This window comes from Scomber japonicus, chromosome 10 (genome assembly GCF_027409825.1).
Source record: "Scomber japonicus isolate fScoJap1 chromosome 10, fScoJap1.pri, whole genome shotgun sequence".
Taxonomy (NCBI): domain Eukaryota; kingdom Metazoa; phylum Chordata; class Actinopteri; order Scombriformes; family Scombridae; genus Scomber; species Scomber japonicus.
In genome coordinates, this window is record NC_070587.1 from 6690895 (window position 1) to 6703043 (window position 12149).

At 39.0% G+C, this 12149-nt stretch overlaps 1 protein-coding gene across 1 annotated transcript; it reads left to right on the forward strand.

The window, feature by feature from the left end:
* Positions 1 to 337: 337 nt before the first annotated feature.
* On the forward strand, positions 338 to 12149 carry ctps1b (CTP synthase 1b). The gene is made up of 18 exons (XM_053327948.1): positions 338 to 441; positions 1303 to 1484; positions 1715 to 1885; positions 2161 to 2261; positions 2951 to 3067; positions 3266 to 3349; positions 3553 to 3633; positions 4257 to 4408; positions 5223 to 5355; positions 5554 to 5642; positions 6427 to 6521; positions 8064 to 8126; positions 9339 to 9382; positions 9488 to 9584; positions 9679 to 9734; positions 9928 to 10024; positions 10243 to 10387; positions 11564 to 12149. The coding sequence occupies exons 2-18, from the start codon at positions 1319 to 1321 to the stop codon at positions 11637 to 11639; spliced, it is 1767 nt and encodes a 588-aa protein (XP_053183923.1). The 5' UTR covers positions 338 to 441; positions 1303 to 1318; the 3' UTR covers positions 11640 to 12149.

The following is a 12149-nucleotide window of genomic DNA, read 5'->3' on the forward strand; positions in this document are numbered from 1 at the left end:
CATTATAATGCACATACTGTAGTATATGATACAAATATCAACTAGAAAAAAACTTACTAAACAAAACATTACTAAACTCAGGAAGGCTGGAATTCAGGATCTACATTAAAAAAACCTAACCTGTCAAGTGGGTCATGCAGTAGAAATGTATTTTAATTTTACAGGCAGTCAGGATTTAGAGGTTTTATACTATCTACCTATATCTGGTCTACACTCCGAAGCAGAAGGTGGCGGTAATGCACCTAATCAGCTGGTTGCTCACTGCCTTCAAAAAAAAGCGAAGAAGAAATACGCGGTCAGCTTTTATCACACGTGCTTGAACCGCGGCGAGGGGGGGCACTGCAGCGCCGGTGTCCCACGGTCAAACGTAAATAGATAGCATTATTAAATAACCATCACCTGTCAATTAGTCTTCGACGCCAGTTTCTCTACAGTCGCTCGGTAAGTTTGTGTGACTTTAATGGGACCAGTGTGTGTCAGTAAACTGCTACAATGCTGCCAAGAAACTGTTATCACTCGCTAGCTAACTTAAATGCTGTTTGTTGATATCTAAGCAACACAGGCTACACATGATTATCTCAGAGTCCATTTGCATTTCGTATTAAAAGGCAGTGATTGTTGTGACAGTTTGAGGAGTAAGACTTAAGGTCAAACTTCCCTCTAGCTGCACTTTAACTGCTGTGTTGAATGTTTAGAAGTACTGACAGGTTAATTCATTAAAGCTGGCGTCATTGTCAAGACTTAAGTGAATTTGCGTTACTCACTGACATCCTCTTCCTTCTTATTTTTCGCGCGTAAACGTGCGGTGGATTCCCGCCACTTAATTTCATATTTTATAGTTGTACACTAAGGTAAAACTGTAATAGTTGTAAGATGTTTACAGGCATTTACACACAATAAACGTTGAATAGACAACGTTTGTCTCTTTTGGATTGACTTTATTATTAATGCCATTGTTGTAAAGCCACAGTCCGCAATCCAGATGTACAATTGAGTAGCTCCACCTCCAAATTTACAAAACAGGAAACTGCCAGATTGACCGTTATAAAGCTTGTGTAAAGTGATAATTGTAAGATTTGTAAACAGAATAATAAAACTTTGATTTAATTTCAGTTCTGCCTGTTATCTATATAGATTGGAACTAGATTAGTGATCCATTTGTGTACAACCACATTTCATAATGTCTCTATTGCATCATCTCTACAGCTGATATGTGGTTAAGCAGATTGACTTGGAATCCCTTCTTGGATGTAAAGCTGGTTTAATTTACTGTATCCATGCCTTCTTTTGTTTTGTGTCTAGTTTCTTTAACGCCACTATGAAGTACATCCTTGTTACTGGTGGTGTAATATCTGGTATTGGTAAGGGGATCATTGCCAGCAGTGTTGGAACAATCCTCAAATCTTGTGGCCTTCACGTCACAGCCATCAAAATTGATCCTTATATCAATATTGATGCTGGCACCTTTTCACCATATGAACATGGTGAGTGATTGAGTGCTTTTCTTTATGTTGCTTTACTTTGATGTGTCTCTGAATCCTGCTGTTAATATTTAGTGAACATAATGGGGCGACATGGTGGCCTAGTGGGTACACAAACCACCCTCAGCTAAATGTAAAATTTTATCAAACTTTTTTTTTTGAAATCATGAAAATTTCCCTGAGGTGATCTTTGGCTATTACATAGATATAATTATAATATCTGTGTTCAATAGGGGAAGTTTTTGTTCTTGATGATGGCGGGGAGGTGGATTTGGACTTGGGAAACTACGAGCGTTTCCTGGACATCCGTCTGACCAGAGACAACAACCTCACGACAGGAAAGATCTACCAGTCAGTAATCAACAAGGAGAGGAGGGGAGACTATCTGGGCAAAACTGTGCAAGGTTAGACACGGCTGCATTTAGCTTAGCAACTATTTGTTGTTGAGACGAGAACTTGATAGACCAGTAGGTTATTAGCTAAAGCTGCTTTATGAGTGTTTGTGTACGAATTTAAATTCCTTTGCCCCGCATTTTGGAAGACATTAAATGTGCCCCTACATGCAGCACAGCAAGGCTTGTGGGAATTTGTATTTTCCAGTTTGTCCTTATAACAGAGAATTTGGCAGGCACTGTATTGATTTTATATAACTTTTATCCTGTCAATCTGTTTTATTCAGTGGTACCACACATCACAGATGCCATCCAGGAGTGGGTGATGAAGCAGGCCAGAATCTCAGTCGATGATGACGGAGTGGAGCCTCAAGTTTGCGTCATAGAGGTAAGTTTGTCTTAGTTTCTTGTTTTCAGCAAGCAGGGGATTGTGTATACTAGTATGCCAGGCTGGATTTTGCATTCACACTGAAAATCATCATGTTAAGTCTTATTTATAAAAAATCTCTAATGGACCACTTTAAGTGATTATTGAACAGAGCATTTTTCCACTGTGTAAAAGAGAAATGTTGGAGGATTTCAATCAGAGATTAAACTGGGCATGTTGCTTGGAGCAATAGAAAATATTGGCACCATTCTGCAAGCAGTGTGAGAAACTGCTGAACCTTGCACAAATGGGTGTGTCAGTGAAGCAGAAAGACATAGACATTGTGAAAAACTGAAAAATCAAACAACATAATTGAATTAAATTGATTTGTTGAGGAGAGTCTGTAAAACTGTCCATCTTTAAGCCAGTGTTTGTTTGCCAGTATGCACAGTGAAGATATTTCATCTTTAGTGATTTTGTAGCTGCAAAGGTTGAGATCCGCATAAACAAAGTTAAATTATTACCCTGCCTGCAGCAATTCTTTCTTTTGGCACACATCAAAAGCAGCTCTGGCAGTATTATGGGTTCAGTGCAGCTGACAACATTCTGTACTCTGCAAGGCTTTGTCAGTGTTACGTAAGGTACTGAGAACCAGCCTGTGTGTTCATGCATGCAGTTCTGCAGTCTGAGCTGGTGTTTTGTGTCAACAGCTGGGAGGCACAGTGGGGGACATTGAGAGCATGCCCTTTATTGAGGCCTTCAGACAGTTCCAGTTCAAGGTGAAGAGGGAGAACTTCTGCAACATCCATGTCAGCCTTATACCACAGGTATGGCACACTGGTGGATGCACTAACCATCAGATATCACAGAAAGTGGGTTAATAGCAGAATGTCTTTCTCTGTATTGCAATCTGTTTAAGAGCTATTTAGTAACCTCTTTGTTGTCCTCACATTTAACAACTTTTTTTTATTTTGCACACACATTTATGTTCCAATTTGAGGGGAGTTTACTTTTTTTGTTTACAGCCCAATACCACAGGAGAGCAGAAAACCAAACCAACCCAAAACAGTGTGCGAGAGCTGAGAGGTCTGGGCTTGTCACCAGATTTGGTAAGTCAGATTACAATTTGTTCCCAAGCATCTCCTTCTTGCACACCACATACAAACAGGCTATGCACCTCCTTTCCCTTTATGTGTAGTTAAGTCATTTATGCATTAATTTCATGGTTTATGTAATCAGAGATTTAACATCAGGTTTGTTCACATTATTATTGTATTTATTTTTATCATAATATCCTTTTTTCTTTTGTCAGATTATGTGCCGCTGTTCAACGCCCCTAGAAACAGCCGTAAAGGAGAAGATCTCCATGTTTTGTCATGTGGAGACCACACAGGTGAAGTACTGTGATCTCTGCCCATTAAACATTCTTAATTCAAGCTCTGTTTGTAGGATACATTGCTTAAATTAGTTGCAACCCCCTGTTTCTGCAGTTGTAGTATTGTGAATTGTGTTTGATAATCAGATGTTTACATTTAAAAAGGATCTGGGCTAATTAAATAAGAAATAACTGCTCCGTCTGTCTATGTTATAATCAATAAATGTTGAGTTAAATTTGATTAAAACCTTTAACTTGATGATGCGTGGAAGTCTTCAGCCCTGGCCGGTGTGTCAGAGTGCCTTTTGGCTGGATTCACACTAGATTCAACAGTGCTGCTGGAATAAAGGAGGCCTGCAGCAGAATTGGTGCAATGGCAACCACACTTAAAGCTCCATTCTGTATTTTGAGAAACTCTACTCTCAAGTGTCAAATATCATTAAAATGGAATTTAAAAAATAAACACAAAAGCCACCACAACATCAACAGCATACCTGTGATTCATTTAATGTTAAAGCCAAGTCATTTTCAGTCATACATCACAAATTAAAATCAATTTGTATGAATGATGAATGTTGACATTTGCTCAGCCTTACTGTCGTTTAAAACCCTGAAATAACATGTTTTGTAACTGTTTCTAGGTCATCTGTGTCCACGATGTCCCTTCAGTCTACAGAGTGCCCCTGCTGCTGGAGAACCAGGGTGTTGTCAGCTACTTCTGTCAGCGGCTGAACCTGCCCATCGAGATGAGGCCAAGAAAGATGCTCACAAAGTGGAAGGAGATGGCTGACAGGTTAGGACGGCTGTCTTAAACTCTTTTACGTTGTTTTAATTTAACATTTGTTTTGTCTGAGTAAGCATCAGAGTCACTTTTCATAAAAGCTCTATCCGTAAATGTCCTGTCATCTGTCATGTCTGAATAAAGACGTAAGAAACATTTACATAGAAGACATGTCTGAATGACAAAAATGTATCACTTTAATGGATCAATAGAGCCAACACTGTAATGTATTCCATTTCTGAAAAGGACTTTAGCCACTGACTCTTTTTGCTTTGTGTGTTCAAGGTTAGTAAGGATATGGACACACACCATTTACATTTCAGTTATGAGATAGTCAGTTTAATCTCTAGGGAACTTCTGGGACACATATGAATCAAAAAAGTGATTTTGATTTTTCTTTTTTATTGTAATGTTTTTTGGTCTGAAAGTCAAATGTTGCTTGATCACTACAGTGTTGCATAATGGAAGTGGAGATAATATCACTGTACCCTCAGTTGTTCCTTATGTAACTGAGTTGATTAAGGCTGCATTAGCTCTTCGTTTGATAATGTTAAAAGCAAAGTTAGGCTTCCCTGTCAGGCGAGCGTAACTGACCGGGCAGAGAGCACCAACGAGAGGGGGCTATAGCTGTGGTTGACTGAGCTAGAGGCTGAATGAAGAGAAGAGGCAGTGGTATCGAAGAAGCTGGTGAATCAGATCAATAAAATGTTATTTTCCGATCATCTCACAGCGGTTAGGTTCTAGAGTACACAGCACTTGATTCAGTCTGAATGCGGCCTAAATGATGCATGTGGTCGGTACACTGAATCATCTCACTCACTTACAGATCTGACCGTCTCCTGGAGCATGTTTCCATTGCCCTAGTGGGGAAGTACACCAAGTTATCCGACTCCTACACCTCAGTTATCAAGGCCCTAGAACACTCAGCCCTTGCCATTAATCACAAACTAGAAGTCAAGGTATGGAAACATTTCAAACATGAATTTTGTGTCCAGATTTCTGTTTTTTGTTGTTTTTATGTGTTGGCTTTTGTGACTGAATATTTGGACAACTGGCATAATGCTGTACATTTTCTCATGCTTATATAGTAGTTTCCCTGTTAGTCATGATGTTAATTGATCTACCTCTGACACTAACACTGTTTGTTGCTATTGCAGTACATAGACTCTGCAGACCTGGAGACGACCACTCTGCAAGATGAGCCAGTGAAATATCACGAGGCATGGCAAAAACTCTGCAGTGCTCAGTGAGTAGATAAACCAGGGAGAACGTGGGTGCCAGTGGGCTTGTTATAATGATATAGAGCTTTAAAAACCATCAATATTAATTTTGAATCTAATATGAAAGTCTTATTCTTTTTGCCACATGATGGCAACAGAGAGCTGTCATACCCGATGGGTTATGCAGCTGAGCTTTGTAGCTCTTTCTTTGAAGCTTTGCAGCTGCTCAGTGTTTTATTACATCTCCATGTATAGATTACACCTGTAATGTACTGTAAAGCTTTATATTGCAAAAATGAAAGGAAAGTATAAGAGGTAAATTTTCATGGTCTGTGTCTGTGAATGAGTAAATATTGCATTGCAACAGTTTTGAGTTCATGGACTAAACTGGTGTATCTTGAACAGTCATTTGTTAACAGACAGCATCTTACAAAGTGCAAGCTCGATCCCGAACCCAGTTTGTATCCACACAGTATGATCAACTTATTTATTAGATTGATGACTGTTACAACAACAGGCCAATATTTTACATTTTCAATATGTAATGATCATGTGTGTAAAGGTTTTTGTCAGTCGGGGGGGTCACCAAGTATTCTAAGAAAATATGTAGTAAGTAGTAATCAAATATTGGATGTCTTGAACAAAATCATCTTAAATTTTACCTCTCAGTCTGTCTTAAGTTTTGAGGCATTACAACACAATCAGTAATGTGTCTTTGTACACAGGTCATTACATTGTGTAATGTTTGTTTCAAAAATCATCACTATTATTAAATGAACTGAGGCTGTAATTTCTTTCTTTCTACCTCAGTGGTGTGTTGGTGCCAGGAGGTTTCGGTGTGAGAGGGACAGAAGGAAAGATGATGGCTATTAACTGGGCCAGGAAACAGAACAAGCCATTTCTGGGTAAGAGAGAAGAGATTTTATGAGTTCTAGATGATGATTTTCTTGACACAAGCGCACAAGCTGCCATTATACTATGCGAGTAGTACGAGAAAACCAATTGAATAGTAGACATCAGTTTTTGGTTTCTTCACATCTGTTGACTGGTGCTTAAGATGTGGTAATAATGAATATGTTTTAAACCCTTTTTCTGCAGCTTCATTTTTGCATTACTGTATGTTTGTGGATAAAACACTTCAATTAAAAGTTACACTGCTGCGAAAATATTTGCTGCTTTGAACGTTGTCAACATTAAACATTGACAGTGAATTTGGCTATTTTTTTTGCACAAGTTGACTAAAGTGAAAACCAATCTCACTGTGGAGCTAATCGTTCATTTATCGTAATCAAGGTTAAATGTTCAATTTAATCGTGATTTTGATTTTTGCCATAATTGCCCAGCCCTAGTACATAGTGACAATAATTACATTGATGGCAGTTGAAGATAAGTAGTGTTGATTAAACATGTCACGTTAAAATAACAGGTGTAATTTAGCACCCCTTATTTTTCATGTGCTACTTAATCCAAATACTGAAGGCTCTGGTGGGGGAAATGCAATTAATGTGACACATTCAGCGAGAGAGAAGATGTATGACTCTGTTGGAGTTGTTAGGACTACAAAAACCTTCAGTTCGCTCTCTATTCTACTGAAGTGTTGACATCAATTAGCAACATCTGATATAACCTACAGCTGCAGTCATTTGTCATTTCAACCAGTGAAAGCAACAGTTTGAATTTTTTGTACATATCTCTTTGCTAACAGGAAAGAGAGAAGTAAGATAAAAGTTTATTAACTTCTGAGGAAAGCTATGTATTTTCCAATCCAGGTGTCAGTCGATCACACTGGTAACATCCCAAGTAACATTCATATATAGCCAAATGCTCGCATTGGGTGTCCAGAGTAGCTATATAGCAGGCTGATGTGGGCAAAACAGAAATTGTAAGCTGATACCAATTGATTAAAATATGCCCTCATATGCACCGATGGGACATGCCTAAACTTAAGTACAAATAAAAAAACAAAAAATAATTAGGTCCAGATCTCAAACCACATGGGAATTTATAGCAGGATTAGCTGAAATTTGCTGTTCACTCACAGCACCAATGCAACTTGACATAATTTGAGCAAATGTACAAAGAGAAATAAAGAAAATGTAGTGTCCTGGTATACACAGCTAATAAAGCCTTATCTGCATAGACTTCAGGCTGTGACAACTTCCTCTGATAAATACTGACTTGAAGGATTCTTAAGCAATCAGTAACATTGTGTTTTTATAGTTGTGTTTAATTTAGACTTGTTTTCACTTTGACATTAAAGAATCTTATTTTTTTTTTTTTTTTAAGAAAAAAGCTTAATTACCTCCATTAACAGTATTCAAAGGTACAAAAATAATGATACATGAAAAGTCCAAAGAGCTCAGTGGGGATTGTGTTCAGTCTTCATTTATGAGCCCTTTACAATAGTGCTAATTATGCAAGGATTCTGCTGGTGTTGTTCTTTGCAGGGGTGTGTTTGGGCATGCAGCTGGCAGTGTGCGAGTTCGCCCGCAATGTTCTTGGATGGGCTGGTAAGTAACTGTGCAGTTCACCTGGTGTGACATGAGAGAAACATTTCACTCCTGTGGTTTCTAATTTAATGATGAAAGAACATTATGCCAGGATCAGACTGCATGATATTTTTGTGTTTCGCAGTGGTCACCATGTCAGACTAGGCAGTCATAATGCCATGAATTCTTGGCATGTCTTTGTGAGGAGACTGGCAACTCTGCAAGTATGACCCCAACCAGTCAAGAAATTGTCAGTCATGGCTACAGAAGCACAGTGTGATAGTGGCGATCTCGTGGTTCAAAAAGAAAGAGGGGAAAAAAAACAATTGTAGACCCTTTTATGGGTATCACAAAGAGGACAGTATGGGCTTCAAAAACAACTTAAATGTGTTAATAAGTTAAGATCATTACATAAATGGTTCGTTATATGTAAACAGAATGTGTCGTGGAGGAAAAAATGATTAGGTTTTGGGAATTGTATACTGTGGTAAATGAAGATACAAAGATATGTTTTAATATCAGCTGGTTTCACAATAACTTGTAACTGAGGTGTTTTCAGATAGATAGATAGATAGATAGATAGATAGATAGATAGATTAGGAACACAAAGTCAAAGCTGTCGGGTGGCTGTGGGACTGAGTGGAGCCGCATTTAATTTCTCAAAAAAACCCAACACACTGGCTCATCTCCGCCTCCTCCACAGCCTGATTCAAGCAGGAAAACCTGCCATCATTCATCAGTGACTGTTAACTAAAATCGAGAAAACAGTCACTGTTGACTGACGGCAGGTTTTCCTGCCTGAATCAGGCTGTGGAGGAGGCGGAGATGAGCCGCTGTTCACTCTGCTGTCTGAGACATTAAATGCGGCTCAGCTTGGCTGAACAGCTTTGACTTTCTGTGTCAGTGTTTACATACGCATGCCAGGGAACACGCTATCATCCGATTGGTCATTGTCAAGGAACACGTCGTAAGAAATGTCAAACTAGGCAGAAGATTAAAAAAAATGATGAAATGCTAGACTTTTCATCAGGGTGTCGTGGGGTGCCCCAGATGCCACCCTACTACAAATATGTCACACTACAAAGCCTGTTCGTTACTCCTGATGTTCATAATCAGGCCCCATGCTGGAAATTTGTCAGTGATGACAGTATCTGCCTGAATTCATGCGGTCTGATCCGGCAACATGTCTGCAAGTTGATTTGAGCTTAGATGAGTTTTGCTTTTCTCTTTTAGATGCCAACTCTACAGAATTTAATCCTGAAACCAAACACCCAGTGGTAGGTTATCTTGTTTATTTATTTTTTTCTCCGCTGTGCTCCTATCACATCATGCCAGCAGAGTCGTCACCAGAATGGTTTTAACATCGAGTTTTATCTCGACAGGTGATTGACATGCCAGAGCACAACCCAGGGCAGATGGGTGGCACTATGAGGTTGGGGAAGAGGCGAACCATTTTCAAATCAACCTCCAGTGTACTGAGTAAGAGTGCTTCTAAAGTTAATGGTGCATTCTTGGCTGTTTGTTTTTTCTTCAGGCTATTGTGTTTCTGATGTCTTTTATTTCATCATTGCAGGAAAACTGTATGGAGATGTGGAATATGTTGAAGAGAGGCACAGACACAGATTTGAGGTAGAGACTAAAACAAGGTTTTAAACTTTTTTGTCTGGGAGTCCACAACCTCAAATGCTACTTTCTAGATAATGCCACATGCATACCCTGCAGTATCTTATTTAGCAAGTGCACATTACAGGGATTTCATCTTTGGGTCCAGCTCTAGTTTTCAAATAGTATAAGATAACCTCTGAATCTCTCCTCATTTTAGGTGAACCCTGAGCTGAAGCACTACTTTGTGAAGAAGGGTCTTCAGTTTGTTGGCCAGGATGTGGAAGGAGAACGAATGGAGGTCATTGAATTGGAGGGTGAGATGAAAGTCCTTTTAAACACAAGCATCCACAACCTGCTGCTAATTAATACAGCATAATATATATCACCTAAAAGTGTCCACACCATCTGTTTTCTTCAACACACTCTGAATCAAATCTTTCTTTGTGTCCGTGTGTTTTATTACTGGCATATGAGGCCTGATGTATTGGAGATGAAAATGTCGGTTCTAATCCACTCGTCTTTATCGTCTTAGATCATTGTTACTTTGTCGGAGTGCAGTATCATCCAGAGTTCACCTCCAGGCCCATCAAACCTTCACCTCCATACTTTGGATTCCTGCTGGCTTCTGCAGGAAAACTCCAGAGCTACTTGGCCAAAGGCTGTCGGCTTTCTCCACGGTAAGCTTTGACTCAACAATGTGTATCATTCAAATTTATCCAGTGGATGCTTGAATAAAACAGCTTAACTCCAGCAGTTTATAGGTTTAGCTTTACTTATTATGAGTTGTTGTTATTTGGTTTCTGTATGCCTGAAGTTTCAACACGTTTAATTTAGTACTTTATATATTATATATTATCATCATTATTATATATTATATTTTCACTGTTATACCAGTGCTGTTGAGTTGTAATCTCAAACCTTTGCAGCTGTACAATGGCTTCAGCAATTTTAACAGTCCATAAAATATATCCTAGACTTTGTTTATTGGTTTTCGTGCTGTTCCTTTCTCAACACAAATGTAGTTGACTTTGTAACATGACAGTTCTTAATGGATATGTACAGGCATATTTTAGTCTGTGTCATAATGTACACTCTGTTATTATAAATCAGTGTAATTAAATCAAAAGACTCATGGGTATAACATTAAAGACTGTGTAAAGTGAATTCAGACATTTTCTTCTAAACACATTAAATAAGTCATAAATGTATTTCTAGAAAAGGCAAAAAGCATTTCAACCATTTAGATTTGAATTGTGGAGCTAGGCTTCACAAACTGTGTTTCAAGATTTCTGTGTTCAGGATTTAGTGGGCGGGTCTGAAAATCACTGCATAAACCCGCCACTGCTGCTGTAGAGGTATAAATACATTCAGCGTACACTACTACTACTACTACAGTCTACAGTTAGCCAGTTAGCTGAGCTAGCTGCCGGGCTGGCAGCTGAGTTAGCACTCAGATGTAGCGTCCATGTTACTGGCAGAGGTGGTGACTTTGATTGACAGGTGATACTTGGTAGGGGGCGGGGTTTCAGTGAACTCGGCGGGCACGGCCACAGTGTTTGGTAGCAGAGAAAGAGGCAGATTTTTACACAACTAATTTAATAACTAAAACCTAATTTCATATAATTGCCGGGTTTTTTTTTAATCATTCAAATTTGGCAGGGTGTTTAACAACACACTTTTCTGTGGTATGTCAAACTCAGAACACATATTTATTCTTTCTGTACACGGACGTGAACAGTTTCCAGTGACAGTATATTGTCAGCATTGCACCTCCTCCTGCAGTCGCATTAAGCAGTCCCTGTCAGCCAGTACTGCTGCCACCCTAATTTGTTGTATTTGTTTTCCATTAACAGAGACACTTACAGTGACCGCAGTGGAAGCAGCTCTCCTGAAGCGGACATCTCAGAGCTGAAGTTCCCTTCTTTGTGATGAGCCTAAAGCACAAGTAGTTGTTGTGTTTGTGTCACTCATGCGGATAAATGCAAGGTCTAGGAAGAAAAACGGGGCTGTTTGTTAACTGACTCAGAAAATCCCAAAAATGTTTTAAACTTTTTTTATGCTCTGATTGGTACACTATATTGTTAATAATTTAAACTCTAAATATGTCATGCCTTCAGTGATTGTATAAAGCTAAATGGGGTGTCCTGTCATCTCTGGAGCATTAGACTTGAAGCTTGGGTAGGCAATTTATTTTAGGAGCATTTTTTGTTTTATTTGTTGAAATTCTCTTCACATCTTGACAGCAGTCAATAAGTCAAATGCTCTGACCAAAAGAAAAAAAGAAAAATTCGATATCTTTGGCTTTTGCAAGCCTGAACTAAGCCTGTTCAATCATTTCATTCGGTACGCTTGAAATGATTGGATGGCCTACCTGCCTCTCTGTGCATAGTCTGCCTCCAAAACCTCCTCAGTCACCAGACTGTTAGAGATCTAGACCTG